This window comes from Asparagus officinalis, unplaced genomic scaffold (genome assembly GCF_001876935.1).
Source record: "Asparagus officinalis unplaced genomic scaffold, Aspof.V1 AsparagusV1_Un1212, whole genome shotgun sequence".
NCBI lineage: Eukaryota > Viridiplantae > Streptophyta > Magnoliopsida > Asparagales > Asparagaceae > Asparagus > Asparagus officinalis.
The window spans coordinates 8,236-21,292 of NW_017973471.1; the positions used below are offsets into that span (position 1 = coordinate 8,236).

At 48.6% G+C, this 13,057-nt stretch overlaps 1 protein-coding gene across 1 annotated transcript; it reads right to left on the bottom strand.

Annotated features, from left to right (window-relative positions):
• Nucleotides 1-3,955: 3,955 nt before the first annotated feature.
• LOC109828372 lies at nucleotides 3,956-9,309 on the bottom strand. Its single transcript, XM_020395384.1, has 7 exons — nucleotides 9,213-9,309; nucleotides 8,334-8,443; nucleotides 5,815-8,031; nucleotides 5,534-5,728; nucleotides 5,080-5,454; nucleotides 4,845-5,000; nucleotides 3,956-4,768 (listed from the first exon to the last, which is right to left on the bottom strand). Exons 2-7 carry the CDS (start codon nucleotides 8,434-8,436, stop codon nucleotides 4,020-4,022), a joined length of 3,795 nt encoding a protein of 1,264 aa, XP_020250973.1. The 5' UTR covers nucleotides 8,437-8,443; nucleotides 9,213-9,309; the 3' UTR covers nucleotides 3,956-4,019.
• Nucleotides 9,310-13,057: the final 3,748 nt, after the last annotated feature.

Consider the following 13,057-nt stretch of genomic DNA (forward strand, 5'->3'; position numbering starts at 1 on the left):
ATTCAGAAGATGCGACATTATCTGGTCGGGCAGACCATTTACGTCATCTCTAAAGTTAATCCGGTTCGAGTATTCATGACTCAACCCGCTTCCATGAGCTGGCGGTTAGCAAAATGGGCCTTACTCTTGTCCCAATACGACTTGCATTTCAAGCAACAGAAGTCGGTCAAAGGACAGGCCATATGCGATCTCCTCGCAGCTAATCCAACTACGGATCCTGCCGAGATATACGACGACCTACCTGATGAAACCCACGAGGTCAACGCAACTTCACACCAACAAGTGTGGCGTTTATACTTCGATGGCGCCTCTCGAGCAGCTCTTGTCACAGATACTCCTGGACGTTCTAAGGTCTCCTCCGGGGTTGGAGTGGTCTTAGTTTCCCCAGGAAAACACGTGATGCCCCGAGCCTATTCATTAACCAAGCCATGTTCAAATAATGTGGCAGAGTATAATGCACTGATTATTGGACTCAACTTCGCTAAGGAGCTGGGGGTTGAGTATCTCGAAGCCTTCGGCGATTCTCAACTAATAGTCAAGCAAGTCCAAGGAGAATATGAAGTCCGAAGTCAGGATTTAATTCCATACCATAAGATGGCAGTGGAGATAGCGGAATCATTTGAAGGATTCTTCATCGAACATATTCCACGGCTACAGAATACCTATGCAGATGCGTTGGCCGCATTGGCCGTGTCACTAGCGCAGCCTCCCGAAACAGAGCAGTTTGTTACGGTAAGAACTCACCAACTCCTAGTGCCGCTTTACAGTGAAGATGCCGAGGAAGAAGAAGTTCAAGAGGTACACGCTACTCAAATCGAGTTCGAACCACGAGATTGGCGTTTCCCCATCATCGACTACGTCTTGCATGGAATCTTGCCAGAAGATGTGAAGGAAAGAGAGTCAATCCGGCGAAGAGCACCCAGATTCTACTACAATACAGAGAATCGAACGCTATACCGCAGGGGGTACGATGGGCTGATATTGCGTTGCCTATCAACCAAAGAAGCCCAAGAAGTGCTTAGAGAGGCACATGAAGGGGAGTGTGGCGCGCACGAGCCTGGCCCCAAGCTTTATGATCGCATCAGAAGAATGGGATATTTCTGGCCTCACATGATGAGCGAAGCAATCACATATGCCCGGAAGTGTCATGCGTGTCAAGTACATGCGAATTATATGCACCAACCTCCGGAGCATCTGCATCCCTCGGTAACATCTTGGCCGTTCGAGACTTGGGGAATGGACATTGTTGGTCCTATAAATCCCCCTTCGATCAAAGGCGACCGGTTCATCCTGGCGATTACCGATTACTTCTCCAAATGGGCTGAAGCAATTCCACTCAGAGAAGTTAAGACGAGCAACGTCATTGGATTCATCAAGCACCACATCATTTACAGGCATGGTGTTCCAAGACGAATCATACATGACAATGGTCCTCAGTTTGTCAGCAACGCCTTCATAAGGTTCTGCGAAAAATTCAAAATTCAGGACATCTCATCAACGGCTTATAATCCCACAGCAAATGGATTAGCTGAAGCCTTCAACAAGACTATCATAAAACTTTTGTCAAAGCTTGTGAAAAGTAACAAGCGAGATTGGGATGACAAGCTCGGTGCAGCACTATGGGCCTATCGTACCACGGTACGTACACCAACCGGTGCAACCCCGTATTCATTAGTATATGGATGTGAAGCCGTTCTCCCTTTGGAAGTTCAAATTCCATCTCTTCGGATCGCCCTTACAACCCAAATGACGACCGAAGAACAGCATCAAAAGCGCCTCGAAGAACTCGAGATGCTCGATGAAAAGCGCCTGGAGGCTCAACAGCATATCGAGTTCTACCAAGCCAGAATTTCTCGAGCCTTCGACAAAAAGGTTCGACAAAGGAGTTTTAAGGAAGGGGATTTGGTCTTAACTGAAAGACATCCTATGAACCTGAGCTCCAAGAAGAAGGGCAAGTTCGAGCCCAAATGGGAAGGACCGTTCGTAGTAGAAACAGTCTACTCAAACGGCGCCTATCGCCTAGTCACCAAAGATGGTGATCGGCTGATGATGCCAATAAATGGCAAATTCCTGAAGAGGTACTATCCTTAGCACCTTTCAGAAGGAGCTGATGTATCGGGAAGTTCCCGGAAGAATACCACATTGGGGTATTCTTAGGGATAACCTGGTCGGTATAAGAGAGATGAACAAGAAGTCCACATTCGAACCCCGAATGTTCTAGTTTGTCAGACTCTAACCCTCATCAGATGAGATCCAATCATTCGAGGGATTAATTTTCCCTCACAAAACTTTCATTGGTGTTCGATTACTCATAGTCTTCGCCACACATTCCTCACTCGGTCAAACCTTACGACAGTTAGGACCAAAGCCAAAGTCCCCTCTCGATTCCTTCAACGAACGAGAGGTCCACAAATCGGGCGGTCAAACTTTCACGTAGTTGTGATCGTTCCAAATTTCCCACTTGGTCAAACCTTACGACAGTTAGGACCAAAGCCAAAGTCCCCTCTCGATTCCTTCAATGAACGAGAGGTCCACTTTCAAACTCCCGAATGACCAAACCTTACGACAGTTAGGGTCATCTCGAACCCTCGCTTAGTCACAACTTACCCTGGTCGAGACTAAGACCGAGTCATCTTTTGTTCAAATGACCAAACCTTACGACAGTTAGGGTCGTTTGAACTTTCCGATTCTCGGAGTGGAGATCCCACTTCTAGTTTCATCCTGCGGATTCTGGAGGTGGAGATCCCACCTCGAGTTTCCCTCTTTTGCTGGAGATAGAATATAAAATTCTTCCTCTCCAGTTCTGAAGATAGAATATAAAATTCTTCCTCTTCAGAGTCAAATGACCAAACCTTACGACAGTTAGGGTCGTTTGAGCCTTTCGGATTCTGGGGGTGTGCCACCTCGAGTTTCCTTTCCAGCTGAAGATAGAATATAAAATTCTTCCTCTTCAGAGTCAAATGACCAAACCTTACGACAGTTAGGGTCGTTTGAGCCTTTCGGATTCTGGGGGTGTGCCACCTCGAGTTTCCTTTCCACCGGGAGATAGAATATAAAATTCTTCCTCTCCTCGGACCTTTCCGATGCTCGGAGTGGCGACCCCACTCCCAGTTCATCATTCCGGGTGCTCGGAGTGGAGATCCCATTCCCAGTTCATCCTTCCAGATACTGGGGGTGGGGAATCCCACCTCAAGTTTCCTTTCCAGCGGGAGATAGAATATAAAATTCTTCCTCTCCTCGGACCTTTCCGATGCTCGGAGTGGCGACCCCACTCCCAGTTCATCATTCCGGGTGCTCGGAGTGGAGATCCCATTCCCAGTTCATCCTTCCAGATACTGGGGGTGGGGAATCCCACCTCAAGTTTCCTTTCCAGCGGGAGATAGAATATAAAATTCTTCCTCTCCTATTTTGACACAACTTTCAACTTCCAATCCGCGCACTTGGTGCGTGGGGAATTTTATCCCGAATCCTAAGTAGGGATAAGTCAACACCTAACACGTGTTGCCGGGTAGCCTATTCCCGTAACAAGGGCAAAGTCTACGTATTCGAAGTCGTAGCAGCAAGTCTAAGGGAGTTCATTCCTTTAGCACAACGTTACATACGGAACGGATTTCGATAATCCGCATGCTAGCCCGATTCAAACGGTGATCGGTAAAGGCACATCAAACCCGTTGAAGGCTGGGGGTTTGCCAAAAACCCCAAAGTCAACGCCTAACACGCGTTGCCGGGTAGTCTATTCCCGTGAGAAAGACGAAGCCTATGTATTCAAGATCATAGCACAAAGCCTCAGAGAGTTTACTCTCTCAGCACAACGTTACATGCGGAACGGATTTCGACAATCCGCATGCTAGCCCGATTCAAACGGTAATCGGTAAAGGCACCTCAAACCCGTTGATGGCTGGGGGTTTGCCAAAAATCCCATAAATCTGTCATTCGGAAGAGATACAGAGAAAACACAAAAGAAGCAAATGCGGATTTTCTATTAATAAATCAAGTCAAAAGCATACAACAAAAGCTCGTTAGTCCGAAGGCAACCGACGGCTAAGAATATGAGACTCTAAACCAGAGAGCCTGTCCATATAGTCCTGCTCGAACTCCGCCTGCAGGCTAGCTCGGACAGAATCTTCGGAACTGTTGAGAACCTCTGCGGCTTCGTGTCGTAGCTTCATCAACCCCTCCTGCACTGATCCCAGCCTGTCGAGTGTCCATTCACGAGAACGCTCCAACCCAACCAGTTCCTCAGAAATGGTAGCGGCAGATTCTTCGGCGCGTTCCAAGGCCTCCTTCAGTCTAGCTATCTCTGCACGAGTGGAATCTAAGGAGCTCACTAACTCAGCTCTGCTGGTGTCTTTCCTCGCCAGAGAGGCCATCAGCTGCTCGACAGTGCGCTCACGTGATCGAAGCTCGCTGCCAACGGAAGATCGCAGTTCATGCCACTGCGTCAACCTATCCTCCACCTGAGAAGATGCAAAAGAGGGAGCTCCACCAGCCTTCAACTCCCTCAGCTCTCGAATCTCTGACTCCAGGGCAGCGAAATCAGCTGTAAAGGAATCGGCCAAATCCGGATATCCCTCTTCCCTCATCATCATCATGTGACGGGAGAAGGAACGCCTGAACTGATCAAAAGAAGACCCTCTGTGCAGAAGCTTATCAATCACGCCGTTATAAAAGGCAGTAAAGAAGCCGAGGTCAGTGCGGAAGACATCCCCATCTGGATTGGTATCGGCCAAGAGAGCATGGACCTGCTCATATAGAGACGGTCGAGAACCTGCAAGCAGCAGTATGGGAGGTCAAGAAACTATTAAATACAATCGAAAAGACCCTAAGGGAAATTCGAGGTATACCTATACCGGCGGAAATCCCCTCGGGTTGGGGTTCGACAGGCTCCGAAGTAACGACAGGAATGCTCATGGAAGGTATATCAACCCTCGTGGGCAAGTCAGTCGTATTAGGCGAAGGCGGGAAAACACCCGAAGCTATAGCAGAATCAGGTACAGCGCCTGGTCATATAGTTGCACTTCTTTATTAGTCAAAATGGAGACTGAGACAAGCAAAGAAGAGAGGAAATTGGATATATACCTGTGGATGAATCACTCTCAAAGAGTGGTCTCACAGTCCCGGTGGGAGCTTGTTCAGCTAACATATCGGCTAACAGTCCAGAGTCAGGTCTCGGGAAGACCGGTGCAGGAACATATCCCTGCTCTTCGAAATCTGCAATAGGGGAGGCCCCATCCCCGTCTGGCCCTTCTGTCGCAACACCTGCAGCACCGGATGTAGGTATATCTGAAAATGAACCGGTGGGATCAACACCATCTGCCTGCCCAAGATCGATGTTCAGATCAATGCCCAGGGAGCCATCACGAAGGGCGTCGCACACCTGCTGCATGAAGCAGTCCATGTTGTCAGCCCCAGAGAATACCGGACCTGGTGGAAGCTCGCCCTCCTCGAAGAACCCTGAATTATGAAACAGGATCAGGGATCCCGGAAGGTAAATCATCTTAAAGCAATAAAAGTGGGTACAACAAAATGTTACCTTCCTCCCCGTCGGCAAAGCCTCCTGAATCTACCCCATGGGAGCGCTGATCAACATGAGGTTTATGGGCAATCTTTTTCCTTTTCGAAGGATCACCCCTCATAGAACCAACGGGGCGGTCATGCGAAGTTTGGCCACCAAACTTGGATTTCGCACGACGGGAAGCGAGCGACCCATGGTCGTCGGCTACCCCACCTGAAACAACAAGAATCATCTCATGAACCAGATCTTTCGCCAATACCAATTGAAGTCGAGAAAGAGGATCAAAGAGCATGACAAACCTGTATCAAGTTCTGCTTGGTCGGTATCTATATCTGCATACTCCCCTTCGGGAATTCCGGTGGACTTCTTCCTCTGTCTCTGAGCAGGCTCAGCCCTGCGAGCAGCCATCATAGCAGATTGAACCAAGTGATCGGATTCTAGTTCCGAAAGACTCCTCACACTTATGGATTCATCGGCAGAGAGGAACCATTTACAGCTGAGGAAGGTAATCATCGGCTTGCGTTTATAGGAGGGAAGAGCAAACTGAGCCCCGGTGCAGCCAACCATGGTCCATAACCACGCCCGTACGCCGTCAACGAGTCCTCCCTCAACACGCAAACTACGACTCGGATTCCCAACGTATAGTTGGTCATAGCCAAACTGACGTGCGAAACGGCAGGGAAGGTAAGGCTCTATGTGGCAGCGGTCCTTCACCCGGAGAACAAGATACCCGACTCGGATGTTCACCAACCAGCGGAAACAACCGACGTCGAGAGCAGTCCGGTTAGTTCGGGGTTTCTCCATATCAGTCAACTCCTCGCCATAACGTCCCGAAAAGCGAGGGAAGCATTTGAAGAACTCCCAGTTCCTGCGAACTCGAAGTTCTTTTTGTACATCTTCAAATTTCTTCCCAACCCATCTACTCTCCTCCAACAGCTGTAGGAAAGGAACGGGAACATCAACGGCGCTGGGCGCCGACATCAAGTCCGGACGGTGAAGAACGAACCACGCCATCAAATAAGCGTAGGGCAGCTCAACCTTCGGGCAGGTAAGCTCAGTCGAGGGTTTAGAACCCACTTGGGTAAGAACACGAACTACACCCCTAAGCCCGCAATGGATGCTGGCAACCATCGCTGGAAGCAGAGAAAGCTCCCTCCCATAAGCTAGCTGGACCGCAGGGAAGAGCACCTCGAGGGGTAGAGCGTCTGAAGACTGATATGGAACAACACACTTCTTCAGCCAAAGAGCAAGGTAGCCAGCTAACAGAGACCGAGGATCGATAGACTTCTGGGCATGATAGAGGAACGATCGAAACTTAGTCCCGGCCGGAAAAGCCCCCTCGGCACTAGCAATGGTATAAGAATGAGTTTCATTCTTCTCCATCAGCTCATTAATAGCGGCAGGGGTCAAAACGCCTAACTCATGTATGGACTCCTCGGAATCATCCTCCAAGTTAGGAAACAGGTAAACAGCAAACTGCTTCAAGCTGATCTTCCTCTTCGTCTTCGCTGGAGGAGAACTCTGGAGCAAACAGGTGTGATAATGACAGGTGAGGTCCCAGAGAGTGTCATACACATCGGGAGTATCCTTCTTCAAACACTCCAACTGTTGGTTAGAAGGGAAGTATTCCTGATACGGGCAATCTCCCATCGAAAGCCCGGAAACCTGGTGCATCTCATGAAGAGCCAACCCTAGCTCTCCGCCACTGGTCAAGAAGGTATTACTATCAGGCATATATGTCTCGAGCAATGCCAAGAAGTGACGGCAGCTAACGGGAAGTCCATACATAGTAGCCCGTATGGGCGTATATAATCCACTACCCTTCAAGTCTCTCTCCCAGCGTCCCAGAACATAACTGGTCAAACGGGTCCACCATCCCTTAGCCAGTGAGGAAGCCCAACCATAACATCGGTAATCCAGTCGAGGTAATTGTCTTCCCAGATGAGCTAAACGATTCCTCACGGTGAGAGCGGCCGCCGATACCTCGCCTGGAGGTGCAGTGTCAAGACCCATGATCCCGGGTCGAAGGCCACAAATGGATTGATACCCCAGAGAACCGGGACTCTTGTGATGAGAAATGTATCCGCACTGAACGTGTGTAACAGCATTGGTAAGAGGCCAGGACATCTGTCGCCCCACAGCCTGTTTCTCCAAGTCAGTAAAAGAGCACTGGCGAGGAATAGAGGGGATATATAAAAGAGCTCCCTCGTCAAGGGTAAGCCAGTGCTCCTCAGCAAGAGTCAGCGCGGCAGGATCTTCGGTGCGATCCCCGAATAGAAAACCCGGCTTCTTTAAAGCTTCAGTAGAAGTGGCGTCTGCGGTGAGAGGAGCATCGGTGATAAGTTGGCGTAAACAGTGACGCCCTCCATCCTTTATCAAGCGACAGAACTCGTCTGAGCGATCTCTGTCGAACTGCGGAAGGGGATCGATGATCTGCCTGGCAGAAGCCGAAGAAAACACTTCCCTACTACAACCGGTAGGGGCATGATGAGGGAGACTACCCCCGGGAAACTCAACTGCAACAAAGCAAAGATGGAGTCAGAAAATCCATGTCATAAACGCAAGACGAGATTATTCGATTTCGAGTGCCCTACACCGGGAGAACGGTATGCGTCATCACGTAGACACCGTGATAACATATACCGACCTATAAGGTGTAAGGCAACACGAGATCGCCCCAATATAACCGAGGACTTGAATTGGCTAAGCAAAGCAAGTCCGAAACCTTAACCCCCGCGGGAGGGGTATCGGTTCTTCCGTCATGACCCGCGAGAGGTCAATCCGGGATAAAAGAAAAAAATATATATAAGATTCTTACCCCCAAAGCAAGAGGTCACTGGAGATGATGTCGTAGGAGCCTCCTCCACGCCATGCTGCGAGCAAGGGTGACTCCCGGAAAGACGAGACCGACGGGGAGACATCGTGAATCTGCAATGAAGAGCAGTACATCAGGTACGATATATATACACGAAATATCGGAAGAAGGGAAATTAAGCACTTGGACTCGAAATCCTAATAACAAATAGGATTTTGTAGTTAAAGTCTAATTAAGCCTACGAATTTCGTGCACGCGAAACGATAATCGTCATTTCGCGGAAAATTTTGGTGAAATACCCAAAATACCCCTCGTGCTCAAGGCCAAATTCAGGTCAAGGACACGTATGACTCGGGTTATGGTCATCATACTTGATCATCGAACATCCCGGTACCCTATAATTTTGATCAAATTTTGCAAATAAGCCCTTTTGCAGAATTTGGTCAATTTTACATAAAAGTCCCTCCATGAACTTTTGGTTTTGCATCCATATGCTTTTACCAAAAATTCGATCAAGGGTCGGGGGTTTAAACTTCTTGGATTTCAGCCCCAAATTCGTGGCTCTTTTGACAATAAGCCCCTCCAAATATTTAGGGACTGTTTTGCAAATAAACCCCTCAAACAGTTCTTTAACCCTCTTACACAAAGCACCCCCATTTCTTGAAGAAACAAACACGAACCCAAGCCTCCCAAATTTCAGTTCATGTTTGCATAAGAGCCCCCAAAATTTCAGACCCACGAATTTTGCAAATAAACCCCTATAGTTTCGGTTTTTGCAATAAAACCCCCCAAATGCTTATTTCATCCATAAACCCTTATCTATTACAAGCATAAAGACATGATCTTTGCAAGAAAATAAGGGGTTTGTGAAGAAAAACTTACCAAGTCAAAGGAGTTTTCCTTCGGGCTCGGAAATGGAGGCCAAGACCCTCGTTTGAAAGAGGAGAAGATTCCGGCAAATGGGTACCCGTCAAAATCCCGAATCTTTTAAGGGATTGAAGGGTTCTCAAGAGCAAATCAATGGAGGAAAGAGGGGGAGGAAGAAGAAAGAAAACCGAAAATGGGGGGAAAGAATTCGGTTTTGGGGGTGGGGTTCTCTCTTGAAATTCAAAATAAAGGAGGGGGGGACCATGCACAAGAGGCCAAAAAAAGGAACAAGACAAAACTAGGGGAGAAACACCCCTAGGGGTGTCTCGGCATTGCCGAGACACCCCCAAGGGTGTCTCGGCATTGCCGAGCTTTGGGCAAACCAGCTCAGCTGATGGTTCAGAACCCATATGTGTAAAACTGCTAACCAGACCCCTGAGCCCGCAATGGATACTAGCAACCATTGCTGGGAGCAGGGAAAGCTCTCTCCCATAAGCCAGCTGAACTGCAGGGAAGAGCACCTCGATGGGTAGAGCGTCAGAAGGTTGGTGCGGGACGACACACTTCTTCAACCAAAGGGCAAGGTAGCCTGCTAATAGCGCCCGGGACCCTATAGACCTCTGTGCGCGGCGGAGAAAAGAGCGAAACTTTGTCCCCGCGGGAAAAGCCCCCTCAGCACTGCCGATAGTGTAGGAACGAACCTCAGCCTTTTCCAACAACTCATTAACGGCCGAAGGAGTCATCACGTCTAATTCATGAATGGGCGCACTAGAATCACCATCCAAGTTCTGAAACAAGTAGCTGGCAAACTGCTTCAAGCTGATCTGCCTCTTCCTTCTCGCTTGGGGAGAAGTTTGGATCAAGGAAGTGTAGTAGTGGCAAGTAAGATCCCAGAGTGTGTCATACATGTCCGGAGTATCTTTCTTCATACACTCCAGCTGCTGGTTCGTAGGGAAGTACTCCTGATACGGACAGTCCCCCATCGGAAGACCCGAAACATAATGCATCTCGTGCAAGGCCAACCCTAGCTCACCTCCGCTGGTCAGGAAGGTGTTGCTATCGGGCACATAAGTCTCCAGCAAAGCCAAGAAATGGCGACAGCTGACTGGGATGCCGTACATAGTAGCTCGTATGGGTGCATACAACCCACTGCTCTTCAGATCCCTCTCCCAGCGCGCCAAGACGAAACCAGTCATGCGCGCCCACCACCCTTTGGCTAGGGAGGAAGCCCAGCCATAACATCTGTACTCCGATGGGGGTAACTGTCTCCCAAGAAGAGCCAGACGGTTGCTCACAGTCGGAGCAGCAGCTGACACCTCGCCTGGGGGTGCAGTATCAAGACCCATGATCCCGGGTCGTAGACCACGCACGTCATGATACCCCTCAGAGCCAGGAGTCTTATGGTGAGTAGCATATCCGCATTGAACCCGATCAGCATCTTCAGTAAGATGCCAAGACATCTGCCGGTCCACGGCTTGCCCCTTCAAATGACTGAAAGAATAGTGGCGTGGAATCGAAGGGATGTACAAACAGGCTCCACCGTCAAGAGTTAACCAATGCTCCTCACAAAGAGTCAGCGTGGCAGGATCCCTGACATGATCTCCAAATAGAAAACCCGGCTTCTTTAGAACCTGAGTGGAAGTAGAATCAGGGGTGAAGGAGGCATCTGTGATAAGTTGGCGCAAGCAATGGCGCCCTCCTTCCTGTATCGAACGGCAAGAGTCATTTGGACGATCCCCGTCGAACCGAGGAAGTGGGCCAACAGCCTGCCTAAGAGTAGCGGAAGAGAAAACCTCCCGACTACATCCGGTGTTGGCGTGAGGAGGAAGGCTACCCGCGGGAAATTCCACTGCAATAAAGCACAAGGGCGGAATCAGAAAATCCATCTCGTAAGAAGAATGATAGACTCATCCACGGAATAATTGGAGAGACGATTTTGAGTGACCTACACCGGAAGGACGGCATGCATTATCACGTGAATAACGTGGTAACGTACACCGACCTATAAGGTGTAGGACAACACAAAATCGCCCCAATATATCCGAAGACTTGAATTGGCTAAGCAAAACAAGTCTGAAACCTTACCCTCCGCGAGAGAGGTATCGGTTCTTCCTTCATGACCCGCAAAGAGGTCAATCAGGGATGTAAGACAAAATCTCTGCATAAATTCTCACCCCCGAAGAATGAGGCCGCGGGAGAGGATGTCGCAGGGACCTCCTCCTCACTATGCTGTGAATGAGAACGACTCCTACGGGGTCGAGATCGACGCGGAGACATTGCAAATCTGCAACGAAAAGCAGCAAGTCAGGTACAATCTAAAACATGAATATACGAAATTTAAAAGGGAAATTAAGAACTTTAATTAAAATCCTATACACAAATAGGATTTCATAATTGAAGTCTAATTAAACCTACAAATTTCGTGCACGATGATTGTCATCTTTCACGGTGAATTTTGGTGAAATACCCAAAATACCCTTTGTGTTCAAGGCCAAAATCTAGGTCAAGGACACGCGTGACCTGGGTCATGATCGTCACATTCGATCATATAACACCCCGGTACCCCACAATTTTGGTTAAAGTTTGCAAATGAGCCCTTTTGCAGAATTTAGCCAATTTTGCATAAAAGCCCCTCTACAAATCTTGGTTTGGGCTCCACATGCCTGATCAAAATTTTGATCATGAGTTCGTGGTCAAAACTCATTGGACTTCAGCCATAAGTTCACTGCCTTTTGCAAATAAACCCCTCTAAGACATTTATGGGCTGTTTTGCAAATAAACCCCTCCAACAACTTTTGATCCTCTTGCCTAAAATACCCCTCAAACTCTCGGCCAAATGAACATGTAATCTAGGTCCTAACTTCAGTCCTCTATTACATGAACACCACCCCAATTCTTCGGCCACTTTTGCAAATAAGCCCCCAAAACTTTTCGGCCCCACATTGGCACATAAAACCCTCAATAAGGTATGGTCTTTTTGTATGAAACACCCATCCAAATTGTTACCAAAAGGGAATGAAATCCAAGCCTCAAAATTTCAGTCCCATTTTGCAAATAAACCCCCCCAAAAATTCGGCCATATAGCCTCTTTTGCATAAACCCCCCAAGGCATTATGCATACACAACCCTTAGCCTACTACAAAAATAAAGATGCAATCTTTATCAAAAAAATGAGAGGATTGTAAAGAGGAACTTACCCAAATCAAGAGGTTTGAGAACCCTAATCCCAAAGGCCAAGACTCGAGCTTGAAGGAGGAGTACGAAGCCCTAATGAGAGGAGACCAAGAGACCAATCTCGGCCAATGAAGGACACCCAAAATCCGAAATTTTCTTTTGAGGGAGAGAAGCAATGGAGGAAAGCTCTTGGGGAAGAAGGACCCTCAAAACCGAAAATGAGAGGAGGAATTTCGGTTTTGAGCCAAAGAGGAGGGAACTCTCCCTCTTTTGAAATTTGAATTAAAAGAAGGGGGGGGACCATGAGCAAAAGACAAAAAGGAAAAGGCCAAACAAGAGGAGGGGGGACCACGAAAACCAAGACACCCCAAGGGTGTCTCGGCAAAGCCGAGACACCCCAGGGTGTCCCGGTTTTGTCGGGACACCCCCGGGGCGTCTTGAGTCTATTTTGACCCCCCCGAACCTTGTTTGACCCCTAAATTGTTTTCTGAGCCCCAAAACACTCCGATTCTTCGCCAATGGGTGGATATTGACGAACTCCACAAGTCAACGTTTGACGACTCAAAACCCTAGGGTGGACGCCGGTCAACGCGTAACCCTAGATCAACGCCAGTCAACGCGTTGCAACAAAAGTCAACGTATGACAATCCAAAACCCTAGGGTGGACGCCGGTCAACGCGTAACCC

Excerpts from the sequence above, each read along its gene's own strand:
- LOC109828372 (XM_020395384.1), bottom strand. The coding sequence starts at position 8,436 with ATGTCTCCCCGTCGGTCTCGTCTTTCCGGGAGTCACCCTTGCTCGCAG. Across the intron at positions 8,032-8,333 it reads AGTGACCTCTTGCTTTGGGG|TTGAGTTTCCCGGGGGTAGT; the intron begins GTAAGAATCTTA and ends GCTTTGTTGCAG. Across the intron at positions 5,729-5,814 it reads CCAAGCAGAACTTGATACAG|GTGGGGTAGCCGACGACCAT; the intron begins GTTTGTCATGCT and ends TTGTTGTTTCAG.